Here is a 14,961-nt window from a genome sequence, read left to right as displayed (position 1 = left end):
CGAGACGGAGCCCTGGCATTCTAAGAGGCACCTTCGCATCAGCAGGACTTACTGAGGCCTCCTGGGCACCCAGCCCTGCACTGGCAGCTGGGTGAAGAGTGCATAAGGAATGCCCTCCTCCCTTAGAAAGGGGTGACTGGCAGAGGAAGAACATGCCATGCCAGATTTCCACAGAGAAGATTCCAGAATGCCCTGAGTGCAGAATCCAGCCCAGTGTAGGCCTGGCTATACCTGGAAGAGCCCCTGGGTGGCCATGCTCTTCTGGAAATGTCCTCGTCCAGATAGCCACTCACCCCTCCATGGAAGGGGGCAGAGTCATTCCCAGTGGGACAAATAGTCACCTTACTCTTCGGGCTTCAGGGAGGTTCCCATTAAGAGGCTAAAATGAAGCCCTGTGGTATCTCTAGCTGCAAGACGTGGGTAATAGATCATGAGCAAACAGAACAAGGCACGGAGAAAATCCCACTGGAAGAGCAAACGGGATGTGTTTCTGAGTCCCTGGGAGGAAGCCATTCTCTTGTTTGGGAGAGACCAGGACAAAGCCCGGAGGACAGCACGCTCCCCAGCCGGCTGCTCCCAATGCTGGCCTATGATAACAGGCACGTTCTTCCCACAGAGGAAGAGGGTGCCATACCAGATTTCCACGGAGATGATTCCAAGGGGTGACTTGCAAGGGCTTCTGTGCAGACTTCATAAAACAACTTTGAAAGCGCTGCACACCTTACCTGGTAGCCAAGATCTCCACAAATGGCTGAAACCACAGAATTTATCTCTGAATGTTGGTTCTGGAAAATAGACAAGGCTCCTTTAAATCTAGTGTCAGAGGAACCTGTCTTGTCCTCTTTTTCCCTCCACCGCCACAGTTTTTTGTTTTGCCAAGAGTGAGCAGGAAAAGCAAAGGAATATCTTAACATTAGGTTCGAGGGGCAGACAGACTCGGAGGCCCCTGGGAGCTCACCCGCTGCTCACACGCCACCTTTATGCAAAGCCGACAGTCCAAAATGCGGCTGCCCCTCAAGGGCAGGAGAAAATCCATTATGAGCTTTTGATACCCCAAACTGGCAAGGGAACCCCAAAAGGCTGGAATAATAGATGTGAGCAAAAACTATCCCCCCATGGACGCGCACCCTACAAGGTGATGAGGCCAGAAAAAGACAGAACTAAAATAGACGTCGCCTGCAGTGAGTTTCCCTGGGAGAGTGCTAAGGAAACTCTTGCCAATAGCTCTGGTGGTTTGTTAGGGGTGATGTGACCAACTAGGAATTAATGCTCTACCAGATCAACAAAATCCTCGTTTTAAATAGAAAATGATGATCGATTGGGTCAGACAGAAACTCTGGCATGTCACACGAGAAGTGTCCCCTTTGACACATAAACCACTTCACTGTGGGCCCTGGGCCTGAGGAGAACCAGGGCCTCCAGGGAGCTCCCAGTGTAAACTCACGCCAGAGCCAGGACAGGACAGGACTGCCGGGCTCCTGGGCTGGCTAACTCCAGCATAGCCCCTCAAGATGGCCATCTTTAAAATGCGTAAACAAAGACAAGAGCTTACACAAACCAACAAACTGGCAGTAGATTCAGCAGAAAGAAAAAAACACTTTGGGGAAATACTGGGCAGGAAGAAAATATAAACCAAAGACCATCAGCTCACACTTCACAGCCTCTGGTGGTACAGACTAGGCCGGCACCAGACCTCAGGGAAAAGTGCTATCCAAGCAGGGACTTGGAAGAAGTGGGCCCGACCCCAGCACAGGCTGACAGAGAGACACCTGCTATGGCTGGAATCTTCAGTGTTCCCCTGAGGCCTAACATGGTATGGGCTTGGTCTTCAGCCTGCGATGCTATTGGGAACCTTTTAAGAGGTGAGACCTAGTGAGAGGAAGTCAGGTCACCAGAATGTGCCCCTGAAGTGGGTTTTGGGATTCTGGCCTCCTCCTGTCTCTGGCTGCCATGGAGTGAACAGCTCTGCTCTACCCCATGGCTCACACCTCAGGATGTGCTGCCTTACTTCAGGCCCAGAGCAACAGGCTGGTCATACATGGACTGGAAACTCTGAACCCAAATAAACCTTTCTTCCCTCTAAGTTGATTAGCTCAGCTATTTTGTCACAGGGATGGAAAGCTGACTAACACACACATGTGTCAAAGGGGACACTTCTCGTGTGACATGCCTTCTCTGCTCATTCTGTTCTAAGTCTCTTCCAGTACACTTAGACCTCCCAGGTCCAGCTCAAAACCAGCTGTGAAACCACTGAAGAAACTCAGAACCCAGCACCCTGGCTGCCATGTGTCAGGAAGAACCTTGAAGATCCTCAGCCAACATTTCTAGAACTTCTTCCATGGGACCCTTTACCAAAGCACTCATTACTTTGTATCTCAAAATTCTTTTCAATTCCTACAGTTAGATGAAAACAAAAAGGGAGTCAGAGTTCAGTGTCAAATCAAATAGAAGCTGGGGTCCAAATCCAGCCATGTGGCCTTGGTCTCCACTGATTAAAACAATCAACCAGATGCGGCTAAAAGGCAGAAGCAATCCATTACGGATGAACCGTCCAGGAAGGGCCAGCAACAGATGAAAGATAAACAAACAGTGTGGGCTTGTATACACTGGAACTGCTTGCTACAACACAGATGAACCTGAGGACATTATGCTAATGGGATATAAGCCAGTCAGAGAAGGACAAATGCCACATGATGTCACTCATATGAGATACCTGGAACAGTCAAATCTAGGTGATGGTAGTTGCAAGGTCTGGGGAGAAGGGACAATGTTTAATGGGGACAGAGTTTCAATCATGCAAGATCAAAAGTACAACATGAATGTACTTCACACTTTTAAACTGTACATTAAATTCATAAAATGGTACATTCTAGGTGACGTGTAAACTTTTAACAATTGTTTTTTACAATTTAAGAACATGTCTTAAAACAACAAAATGATGCCTAATACCAGGGTTTGAAAACAAGATTTAGGAACATAATGAAGGTGATCTAAACAAGGCACCCACACAGAATAGGGGTTCAGATAAATGTGTGTTTCTCTTACCATCTTCATCTTCAAAATAAGAAACTTTGGCCCAGAGACATGAAGTGTTTAGAGGAGTGGTCCTGACAGTCAGGAACTCTGGAATCACATCCTGACCAACTATGGGTCTCTCTACTTGACAGCAAGGGCAGGCTAAGGAAAGTCACCAGGCCTCTCTGAGACTCGGTATCCTGCGATGCAGGCAGCAGAATCCTCCAGGACTCAGAGGGGACCGTTCTCGGGATGAAAGTGTGTCAAGGGCACAGGAGAACGCCTGGCACATACTTGCCTGAACTCAATGGCATTACCAGGGCAAAGCGGAGACAAAACCAGGACATCCAGATCACCAGGCCACTGCCCTGACCCTCCTAGGCCAGCCCACCACCCCAGCTGCTCCCACCAACTGGTGCATCCACCTACGAGGACTGGAGAGCCCTGCCAGCCCGAGGCCTCTCTGCAGGCCAGCTGCCCACGCCTGCATACCCTCACGCCCTCAGCAAGGACCCTGGGGCATGAGACCCACACTTCTGGATGCTCCCTCTGAGCCTTCATCCCAGAAGCTCAGGGTGAAGCTCCGGAGGCTCCAAATCTGTGAGCCTGTAAGGAAACAGCAGGGCCCAGGCAGCTGCCATCTGGGATGCCTTCCTCTCTCCCCTTTGCTTCTACATGCCTATTCCCATATGCACAGAGCGCAAAAGGTCAGTAAGCACAGCCCCATCTTGGCAATCTCAGCCAAGCTGCACATTAAAGGGAATCTGACATCTGCAGAGAGACAACTGCCAACTCATTTCTCCCTCTGTTAACCTGGTAGCCCAGTGCAGCCACCCGCCGGGTTCAGGATGCCAACCTTTTCCATCACTCACTCTGCAGAGGAAACCAAGCCCTGTCCCTCTGCCGGCTGCTCCCCCATGTCCACTCCACACCCACCTACACACCCTTAGTGGACATTTAACCGCAACGACACAAGAAATCAAGTTGGGCAAACGGCAGCAAGTTGTCATAGAACAAGTGAGACCTGGACCTGCATCCCAGATGTGGAACCTCAGACGAGCAACTAACCTCACCACCCCTCAGGAGCCTCACCTGAAGAACGGGATCACCCACACCCCAGCCTCCCAGGGCTGCTGTGAGCATCAGGGACCAGAAGGTCCTGCCACTCCCTAGTCCTGTCCCCTCCCCTGGCTCTGGCACCAGCAAATAAATGCTGCAGCTGGAGTTGGGCCCCACCTGCCCACCACCCTTCAGCCAGAATGAGACCCCTGGTCCTGGGAAGAGGGGGGAAGGGCAACCTCCTGTGTGGCTGGAAGGAGAGATGTGGGGGAGGAGGGGGCGTTTCTCACACAGGCACAGCCTCTGTCCCCAGCAGCAAGGGGAAGAGAGAAGCCATACAGCCCGAGAAGACGAATCATGGAGAAGGATGCAGGAGGGGCTGGACAACAGGCCACAGGGCAAAGGAAGACGCCTCTCACCCTGCCTGGAGCCTGGGCTGCAGGGGGCCAGTCATCAGGGAAGGCCACCCTGGGGAGATGGCCTCTAAACTGCCTGGGAGCAACAGGGAGCACCTTGCCAGGGGAGGGCGTTTACAGCAGTCACGGCAGCTGCCCAAGGTGCCCGCCTCCAGCGACACGGCAACCCCATGCCGTCATCTCCCCTTTCCAGGGCTGAGGCCTGGGCTCCCCCGCAACTAGATCATGGTTCTTCCTGATGCAGTGGCTGCCACAGCAGGGCCATCAGGGCCACGTGACACAAGGCTGAGTGCCAGCTGGACACCCGGACCCCAGACGAGGCAGTGTGGGCACAGAGGCCAGACAGGCCTGGGTTTAGACCCCAGCTCTGTCGTGTGTCTTCAGGGGCCACCATGACATTGCCCCTGGGCTCAGTGTTACAAAACACACGCTGTTTTTGAGACAGTTGTGTTTCTATTAAAATAGCAGCTCTATTGACAAAGAGGGGGCAATCGGTGGCCAATATTACCAAAAATAAAAAGATAATCAAAACAAGGTTGAGGATTAAAGTTCCTCTTATAGCAAATACCTATTCCACATCACATGCACCAAGTGCTTCCCACACACAGGCTTTTCCAGAATAACCTCCTTTAACCCTCGTTACTCCTACTTATTATTGTCCTATTTTACAGATATGAAAACTAAGGCATAAATCTATTAAGTTGCCCAAGATTACAGGACTGTGTTCCAGAAGGTAGATTCCCTCCACGTTCAGGAGGGCAGGAAACTCACTGTGCCCAGTTCACCTGTGGCACTGGGGCCAAAGGGAACCCAGGATCCAACAAATTAGGATCCAAGTCCCAGCTCTGCCATCCCATGGCTGCCTGACCATGGGCAAATCATGCCGTCAGTCTCACTTCCTCATTTATGAGTTTAGCCTCACTGGGTCACGGAGACCATTAAAATACGATGGGGAAGCACCTGTCACAGAGAAGGCTCTCGGTCATGCTGGTGTCTTTCTTTCCTGCCCTCTCCAGCCTGCCCACCTGCGCCCCATGGAGGCTGGAGGGGAGCATCCCTGGTCACGCCCAGACAGTGCATCCCCTTTTCAGAAGGGCTTCTGAGCCCTGGTGAACTTCACTAGGAATAAAAGGGTGATAGGAACACTTTTATTTTTGAAACACTGTAAGTCAGAGTTCCTGAGCTTAATACACCAAAAGCAACCTGGGGAGATGGGGCAGTCAAATGCATTGTCGAGCAGGCTCGAATTAGACCACAGGTTTGCTTGAAGACAAAGTAAATATGTGACATCTCACATCTGTCAATCCAGCAAGATGAAAGCCTCCCATATTCCCAGGCAAATGGGAACCCCGCCTTCCGGGAGGATGCCACTCCCCTTTTTTCTCCCACTGCCTGTCGATGGCCTGTGATGGAATCCGCTCTGAGGGTCGTTGCTGAGAGAGAGGCAGGAGGGAGATGGGAGGAAGAGAACATCAAGGAGACCCTTCAGATCACCGCTATCTGTTCAGGCCCTTGCAGGTGGCAGCAGCTCCTATTTACCTCGATAATGCTGGAGTCCCCACCAGTGCCCACAATTAGCCCAGGAGGATATGGCGCCCCTGTTCTTAGGAGGGTTACAATCAAGAACTGTGCTCAATACAATCAAGTACTCCAAGCACAGTGCAGATTAAAAGTCCCCGTGTGATAAAAACAAGAGGGGAAGTAGGGAAAACAGCTTTGCTGGGGGAAGCTACATGGGTGAGGGGTAGTAGGGCTTGTATTGAGCCTCCAAGTCTTCCCTTGCCTGTCCTATTCACCACGCTACCCCCAGGACCAGACAGAGATACTCAAACCCGGATGATGGATGGATGGATGGGTGGGTGAATGGATGGACAGATGGGTAGATGGATGGATGAATAAAAGAATGGATAAATTGATGGGTGAATGGATGGATGGATAGATGGATGGATAGATGGATGGGTGGATTGATAAATGAATGGGTGGGTGGGTGGATGGATGGATGGATGGATGGACGGACGGACAGATAGATGGATCCATGGGTGAATGGATGGATGGGTAAATGGGTAGGATAGATGGGTAGGTGGATGAATGGATGAATGGATGGATGGGTGGATGGATGGGTAGATGGATGGACGGACAGATAGATGGATCCATGGGTGAATGAATGGATGAGTAGATGGATGGATGGATGGATAGATGGATGGATGGGTGGATGGATAAAGTGTGAATGGATGGATGGAAAACTGGATGGAAGAACAGACCAAGGGCTCGCTTTGGAAGCTGCATGACTGCCTTGAGTCAGCAGTGGGAGGAATGTGGACTTAACCAATCGACGAAGACCTCGGAACAGGCTTTCCCCAGCATCCATGGCCATGTCTCCCTGTTCCTCTCCCCAGAACACAAAGCAGTCCTCGTCCACAGGCCCTGAGCGGCACAGTCGCTGCCTCGATTTGTACAGTGCTCCCAATGAGGCCTCATCCTCTGGGACCACCTCTCTAGCTGTCTCACCACATATCTCTCCTGGACACCGCTAGCCCAGGTCTGCTCCTAGCCCAGGTTCCCGGCCCCACTGCTGGGTTGGTTCACAGCTCTGAATGCACCATGGCACGGATGTCAGCTCCACTCAGCACGCAGAGCACATTAGGATGACCACCACAGCCTCCACGGCGGACCTCCATGTGACCTCCGCTCCACACCTATGCTGCACAAACCTCCATCAGCTGTCCCTTCCCATCACCCCAAGAGTTTAAAGAGACCCTCTCATGAGCCAGCCTCAGGAAGGAAGGCACGGCCGGGAACAGGGAAACGTCACCAGACCCACGACCTTGTAACCGTTGGTGCCAGCCAGCCAGACTGCGGATCATTTCAGTTTGGCCTTCTCTCCTTCCCACCCTGACCTTGAAATATTTTCACCCTTACACAAAGTGGTTTTTGTTTCATTTGTTGTGTGGCATGACATCCTGGTAAGGAATCCTGGTAAGGAATATTGGCTTTTTTTTTTTTTCAAAGTGACACTAACATGGCTTCATCTCATGTAAATAAAAGCTTTCCATCTACCTGAGCCATTTGACAGGAACAGTGAAGGCACACGCTGCACATGGGCTGACCCCGTCCTCGGGATGTGTAGTGGGCAGCACTATCTCTGGAGACAAGTAGGTAGAACATTGGGCTCTTATTTTTCATGGCCATGCCCACTGCTGTATACATGGAAAACAGAGAGAAATATGTAGTTTCAAACTCTGGGGTCAAGCAGCTTTCTCTCTGGGGGAGAATCTAGCTACACCAGGTTCTTGCTGTAAAATCTTTAAAGTAGAGAAGCTGCCCTGACCCCTGTACATCCACCTGGGGTTGAGAGGATGGACTGAACTCATTCACTCTGGAAGGCATCTGGAAACTGCTCAGCGTGTAGTAAGCACTCAGTTAAGGTGAGCTGTCATTATTATTCAGACGTGGCACAGTAGAGAGCTGTGGCATCCAGTGTGGGAGGACTAGCCACATGCAGCTGTTTAAGTTAATTAAAATATAAATGAAATGAAAAAAAATACAGTTACTCAGGGGCACTAGCTGCATTGTAAGTCTTCTTTAACTGTCTATGGCTAGTGGCTCCTATTCCGGTCAGTAGAAACAGGGAGCACTTCCATCACACAGAATGATCTACTGATAACACTGGTATGGAGGTAAACCAAGGGCTTGAATTGGATACATCTGTGTGACCTTGGGAAAGTTTCTTACCCTCTCTGTTATAATTCAATCATGATGAGAATCATCTGTATGCAAGTGCTTATGATGGTGCTTTCCATACAGCGACAGTCAACACACTAAATGTTGTCACTCTACTAGGGAGCAGGAAGGGTCATGGGAAAATTAAAGACTTAAGAAAAAGCGGAGTCCAACATATAGCAGACAGTCTTATCACCAAACATTCACAAAGTACCTACTGTGTGCTAGGGACTCTTTCAGGCACCAGAGATTCATAAATGAAGAACAAAAGCTTTGCCTTCCTGGAGCTCACGGTCTCAAATGAGGTGCTATTACTGTTGGTGCCAACAGGAATGCCAACGTGCCCATCTTCACCACCACTAAACAGTCCCAGCAATTAAAAAAAGCATCCAAACCAAAGCTGCCCACAGGGAGGTGCCAGGGAAGGGCTCTGGTGCATGGAGCACGGAAGGAAAGGGAGGTGGATGAGCAGGGTGCTGGAGGGGGCCTGATAAGGCCCTCGCAGTGAACGGGGCTCTGGGTGGATCCAGCGTTAAGCACCCTCGGATGAATGCATGTGGCTAATCTGGGGAGCCGTTGCCAGGCGACACTAATAAATGATCATGAAGCAGTCTGCAAACAGTGTTATGTAGAAAAGCTTAATCATCTGAACAGACATCCTAAAGCCCAGAGGATGGGATGGAGATGGCCTTTGCACACATGCCCTCTGCCTTCTATTCTGGGCTCTGCTCTGACTCACCCCGTCAGCTGGGGCTGCTCCCTCAGCTCAAGGACCGAACTGCCTCTCACCAGCTCTGGACAAACTGAGCCACCCAGGACAGAGGCGTCCCACTGCCCAGAAAGCTCCCGCCCAGCCCTTGGGCTTGCCTGTGGCCTGAGCAGCTGCTGCGTGCTGGTGCTGGTGCTGACACGCACCAGGAGGAACTTTGCCAGGGGCAGACAAGGGGCACCACACCCCTGCATGCGCTTCTATTTCCAAAATCTAAACGCTCTCGTCAGTGGGTCTTAGCTCCCTAAATCAGAATGCAGCCACAGTGGACCACGGCACCTACTTCTTACCAGGGGGGTGGGCCTCCACAAGTCACTTCCAGCCCCCCAGCCTCAATTTCCCCTTTTGTTTATGAAGGAAAACTTCATTTTGCTCGACCACATTAGTAGTTGGATTAAACAAGATAAAGTGTTTCTGTTAGTCTCGATTGCGTCACTATACCAAAACACCTGAGGCTGAGTACTTTATAAAGAAGTTTATTCAGCTTAGTTTTAGAGGTCCCAGAGCATGGCATCCACATCTGCTGGCTCTGTGAGGGACTTCTGGTTACATCACACATGGCAGACAGCACCAGGGCAGAATCACCCATGAGATGGAGAGATCACACAGCAAGACAGAAAGGCAGAGAGATTCAAGGGCCAGTCTTGCTTTTATATAACAAACTACTCTTAAGAGGCTAGCTTACTGCCCAAGACCATCCTTTCAGAGGATAATGTCCCCAAGCACATAGTCACCTTCCACTTAGGGCCCACTCACATCACCACATAAGGACCAAGCTTCTAACATGAACACTTGGGGACAGGCTCACTCCATATCCAAGCCGTAGCAGTGCCCAAGAATTTGGAGCTCGCACACATGCTATGCATGCCAAGCAGGAAGACAGGAGGAGGGGACCCAGGTCAAATCCTGAGTGTGGTGGCATCTACCAGGGCATCTAACCTACCTGTGCCCTGCCCAGCTCCCAAGGTTATATGGATCAGTCCCACTCTGTGCTGCTCTCCTGTCCGTCATCTCCCCAATTTTACCATCACCACGTTGCTCTTCGTCTGCTGAATGGAATATGAAGCATGTGGAAATTCTCTGCAATAATTCCCACCAGTGGCCCCTCCCCTGGGCACAAGCCTTGGTTCCAACCACGACTGAGCAGGAGCACCTGGGACATGACGGGTTATGCAGGACTCAGAAATACACACCAAAACAGATGACCCAGCATTGATGCAGGAACATCAGTCCTGAATATCTGACTTCAAAACACACAAGACCCCATCTAAGGTCCTCCAGTGCCTAACACTCTGCAAGGATTCCAGCTGGGAGGTGGGAGGACGGGGCAGGAAGGACGATGCCCCGCACGCCCTAGAATGATCTCCCTCCGTCTCCACCCCACCAGCCTCCTCTCGCCTGTGGCCCTCCCTCAGCATGTCCTTAATAGAACTTCGGACCACTGCCTTCCCCCAAGTGAACGCTGCCCACTGAAGAGTGTTTCTGCAGACTTTATTTTAGACTCTCTTATTTCCCGTCCCTTTCTCGTGGCTGCCCAGCCCCTGGTTTAATCAACCAGAAATCACCAGTCATGTCAAATTCCACTCACTGTGTGGGTCCTGCGCGTCCCCTGCACAGCAGGCTCGGCATACAGATATGACAGTGACCCTGGCTGACTTTGAGAGGCTCGAAAATAAATGGCAGGACTTCAAGGCAGAGGAGTTAAGCACAGAGCTAAATAGGCTAACGCAGGACTTCAACAGGAACATGAGAGACGCCAGGAATTCAGGGCAGCAGTGAGGACTCCAGAGAGGAGGACGCGGAAAGCAGGGTCGTGAGCCTGGCTGGAGAAAAATGAGCAGAGTTTAGCCAGGGAGAGTGAAGGGCAGGGGGAGCGCCCTTCATTCAGACACAGCCCTGACTGAGGCTCCACTCCAGCCCCTCTCTTAGGAGCCACCTAAGATTTCTGCTGCACCCGCCCTATTTCCCCAGCCACTGGCTACTCGGGGCTTGACGTGACCCTTCGGCCTGTTCACCTTCCCTGCTCCCTGAGCCCTGACCCAACACAGCACTATCGGAGTTGGCATGAGTGTGGCAAGACTAAAATTAGTACTGTTTCCATAGATATCTAGACTTCTCTGCAGCAGATCTGTTTGGCTCCAACTGGAAACAACACACACACACACACACACACACACACACACACACGTTTCCATTCTTGCTGCAAAGTAACCCAAGGGTCTGGAAAAGCCAAGGCTGCTCCTGTTTGCAGGCGCCTCCTGGCCCCTGGGGAAGGGAAAGAGGAGCCTCCTCCCATCTAGGTAGGCAGTGGCCATCTGCCCTCCTGAGCCACCAAGCACCAGGCAGGACGGGAAAGGAGGGGCGGCAGCCTTGGAGGGCAGTGTGTGTCCAGGCTGTGGCCCTGGCTTTGCTCTGGGAAGGTGTCCCTTAGGGAGGCGTCGTCCTTCCTCCCCACTTCAGAAGAGGCCACACAAATAAGGACGACCCAGCAATTCCCTGGCCCAGCAAGCCAGGCCTCGTCAGGTAAACAGGTGGGAGGCTGAGCTTCGGAGAGGTTCAGAGGGCCATCCACGGGCCCCAGCCAAAGGGCAGGCAGGTGAGGGTGGGCTACCACAGCAACGGGCACTGCTCCTGCCAAAGGGCACCGCTCTGTCCCAGGTCCTGCGCTCAGTGCTGGGGGTCCACTCACTCCATCCCAGTTATGGGCTGAAAGGTGGAGGTCCTAACCCCCACCCTCCACCCCACCGCCCCGTAGATGAGGGTGTGGCCCTATCTGGAACAGCATCACTGCAGATGTGACTGAGATGAGGTCATCCTGGAATCGGGTGGCCCTCAGCCCAGCAGGACAAGAGTCCCTATAAGAAGACTGCCATGGGAGAGAGACCCACAGGGAGGCCACACACAAAGCCAAAGGGTGACACTCCCACAGGCCAAGGAGCCCAGTGGCAAGGGCAAACACCAGACCCCAGGAAGAGGCAAGGGAGGGTCCCCCACAGGTCCTGCCAACACGCCGGATCTCAGACCTCTGGCCTCCAGGACCACGAGAGTAAATGCCTGCCCGTTTGTGGCCCTCTCACAGCTGCCCTGGGAAAACAACTCAGTCCTCATCACAGCTGTGTGACGTAGACTTGGGCACCGGTAGGAGCTCACAAGATGACCCTGAAGCCTCATCGGCAATTAACAGTCAGAACTCCACTGTCCCCCACAGCCACTGCCTGAGGCTGGCCCATTTTAAAGGAGAGGAAGCTTAGGCCCAGGGAAGTTAAGAAAATGACCCAAACATACAGCTTGTATGTGGTGGAATTTGAATTCAAACCCAAACTCAGAGTCTGTGTTCTTGCCTACTATAATACCAAGTCATTTGCAGAAACATTTAATGCGCACCTATTATATGCCAGTGCTGTCAAGAAAGGGGGTGCAAGCAAGTTTCTCCTTCTAAGGCTGAACACCACCACCCTCCCACCTGTCTCTTCCTTTCTCCATCTCTCCTGCTTTTCCTTCTCTCTGCAACTTTTTCCTGAAATACTGATTTTTTTTCTCTCTGCATGAACCCAACCATCAACAACACCAAATCTTCATGACTACTCATTGCAAATGAAGGAAATGTGGTTGGTTGATGGCCTTTAGAAAACAAAAATTCAGGTGAGAGCCTGAAAGAACTAAAGTTAACAACAGTTACCAGTGGTAATGTGCTAATTTAGCTCAACTATCCCAGCTCCAGGAAACTGGGTCTGTTTCTAAATCAACAAATGCAAACTGCACAGGGGAAAGTTCTGGGGGACACAGGTGGGCATGGGGGTGGGGGATGTTCCAGAGGGCTGACGGAGAGGGATCTAGAGTGGAAGGCATCCTGTCCTCCACAGCCGGCCACTCGCCCACCCACAGGGGAGGCCACTCCACACCCAGCAACTGGCCTGACCCTTATGGGACCTGGTGGCTTTGCAGAATGTAGGCTTTACTGGACCCTGCCTCTGTCTCCACCAAGTACCACGTCAGGAGGGCACAGGAGTGTGGGTGCCTTAGCATCACCAGATCAAGTGAACAGAGCACCCAGAACCTTGCCTGGCACAGGGCAGACACACAATACATGCTGCTCACAGTGACTATTAACCTAGTCCTCTCCATCAAAGAATGTAGTGCCCTGCCTGGGAACAAACGCGGCAGCTCATCCTCCCCCACCCCCACCACCCTCACCACCACGGTCAATGGCAGCCACCAGCTGGGCAACAGTCACTGGCAAGTCCTCATGTCCTTCAACCTGAGTTTCCACATCTATGTCGTAAGTTCCCATGGAATTTAAGGACCCAACGGGAGGCCCGACCCAGCTGTGCCAGTAGCTGGTCCTACGAAGGGCGGGGCACAGAGTCTGGAACTGACCTCGCTGGGAAAACAAACTGGAAAGCCTTTGACATTAAAATTGAACCCTTTGAACAGACAATGTGCCACTCACCTCTGTCCCGGCAGCCCCCAGCAAAAGGAGGGTCCTTGAGGAGGGCAGGGACTCGGCTGCCTGTCCCAGCTTCGAAGAGATGATTTCGAGTGGGGAGACTCTGTCCCCATGAGAGCGCACAACCTCCCTCCTGACGGTCTGACTTTTGAGTTTGGCTTGATTATTTCGGCCCTACCCACAAAAGCCTTCGGATCGGGCGTGCCTCGTTCTTTTTTTAACCCCCCTGGCATGAGCAGCGCTGGAGGCAGGCACGCCTCTGGCTCGAGCTGTTCCCGGACTAATGAGACGCACCCTGGAGGCTATTTGTGTAGCCTGTTTTGAACAGTGTCCAGGGGAGCACCCCGCTCCAGGCTGGGCATGGAAGGCCGGAATCTCTCATGGGGACCCTGCTGGGAGGCTGGGGGACAACAAAAGTTGGGCATGGGCTGGGGTTCTGACCTCCAGACCCCCACGGAATCCCTGCACAGATGGCGCTCCGCATGCGCCTCTACCCTGCACCCTCCTGGGAGCTCCGGACCAGGACAGGGAAGCTGCTGCAGAGCCACTGTCGGCCAACAGGGGGCCTCAGCGTGCCCACCAGCAGGGCTCCATGGGTAGCCTACACTCAGCTCAGGCACCAAAGGATGCCTGGGCTGTTCTAGTTCACCCATTCACGTGCCCTTCTTCCCTGTCCCCAGCCTGCCTGCCAGCCTGCCTGCGACTCCCCTCTCCTCCTGGTCCTCCTCTCTGCATCAAGCCTAGGATCTGCCTCCCACCTCTGGTCCTGCCCCACCCTCTGAAAGCAGGAAGAGCCAAGTTCAAGTCACCCATTTCACCTCCCTCCTCCCGCTGCTGCTCCTCCTCACCTCCCAGCCCTGACAGCTCCCTCCTCTGCCCTCCCTGACAGTTCTCTCTCCCTCCTCCTCCATTCCTGTCCTCTGATCCAGGAAATGGTACAGTGGTTAAACAGGCTGTGCTTTGTCTTCTTAGCTTTGTCAAACTTAAGGGTTTGGGGGACCAGGCCTCTGGCCCCCGCCACAGGTGCAAAGATCAAAGCCCGGGTGTGGGCCTCTGGAAGGCGCCACTGTGACTGTCCTCCCCTGTCGGGGGCACCCGTCTTCAGCCACGCAGAGGAGATGGGGTGCGAGGGTGACCTGGTCCCCAAACTTTTCCCACCAAGGCCTCAGGGCCTGACCCAAACAATTAAACCATGTCAATGCCACAGCAGAAATGGAACAGTTTGCTCAATAAGCACCAGCTATGCTTATTATTTTAAATGGATCATGAAATAAGAGTATTTGCCCTGTTCTCCTGAAAGTCTTTTGGGGACAGAGGTATCTTTTTGAAATAAATCCTCAGGTGGAAAGTCAACCAAGCCTCTGATGGCTCTGCCCATCAGTCCCTGGGGAGCCAGGGGGTCCGGCATCTCTGGTTTGAATTTCAGCTCAGCTGCTCAGCTGCTGTGAAATGCTGGGCCAGGAACTTAGCCTGTCTGTGCCTCAGTCTCCTACCCCACTACACCTAAAGGCTCAGAAGACTGTAACCATCCATCC

The 14,961-nt window shown here is 52.5% G+C and overlaps 1 protein-coding gene across 9 annotated transcripts in view; it reads right to left on the bottom strand.

Annotated features, from left to right (window-relative positions):
- Positions 1-14,961, bottom strand: part of Large1 (LARGE xylosyl- and glucuronyltransferase 1) — a 506,960-nt gene that overhangs the window by 456,149 nt on the left and 35,850 nt on the right. For 2 of the 9 annotated variants that reach the window (XM_077798429.1, XM_077798430.1), the window contains one exon: positions 10,568-10,802. The exons of 2 other annotated variants lie outside the window; for them this stretch is intronic. In XM_077798429.1, the coding sequence (XP_077654555.1) occupies positions 10,568-10,608 (41 nt within the window). In that variant the 5' untranslated portion in view covers positions 10,609-10,802. Of the gene's footprint in view, positions 1-725; positions 786-7,547; positions 7,636-10,567; positions 10,803-13,429; positions 13,639-14,961 lie in introns of those variants that run through there. 5 more of the 9 variants (XM_077798428.1, XM_077798431.1, XM_077798426.1 and 2 more) reach the window with 5 other exon arrangements.

The sequence above is a fragment of the Urocitellus parryii genome, chromosome 5 (genome assembly GCF_045843805.1).
Source record: "Urocitellus parryii isolate mUroPar1 chromosome 5, mUroPar1.hap1, whole genome shotgun sequence".
Lineage (NCBI taxonomy): Eukaryota > Metazoa > Chordata > Mammalia > Rodentia > Sciuridae > Urocitellus > Urocitellus parryii.
This window is presented reverse-complemented; position numbering and strand designations above follow the sequence as displayed.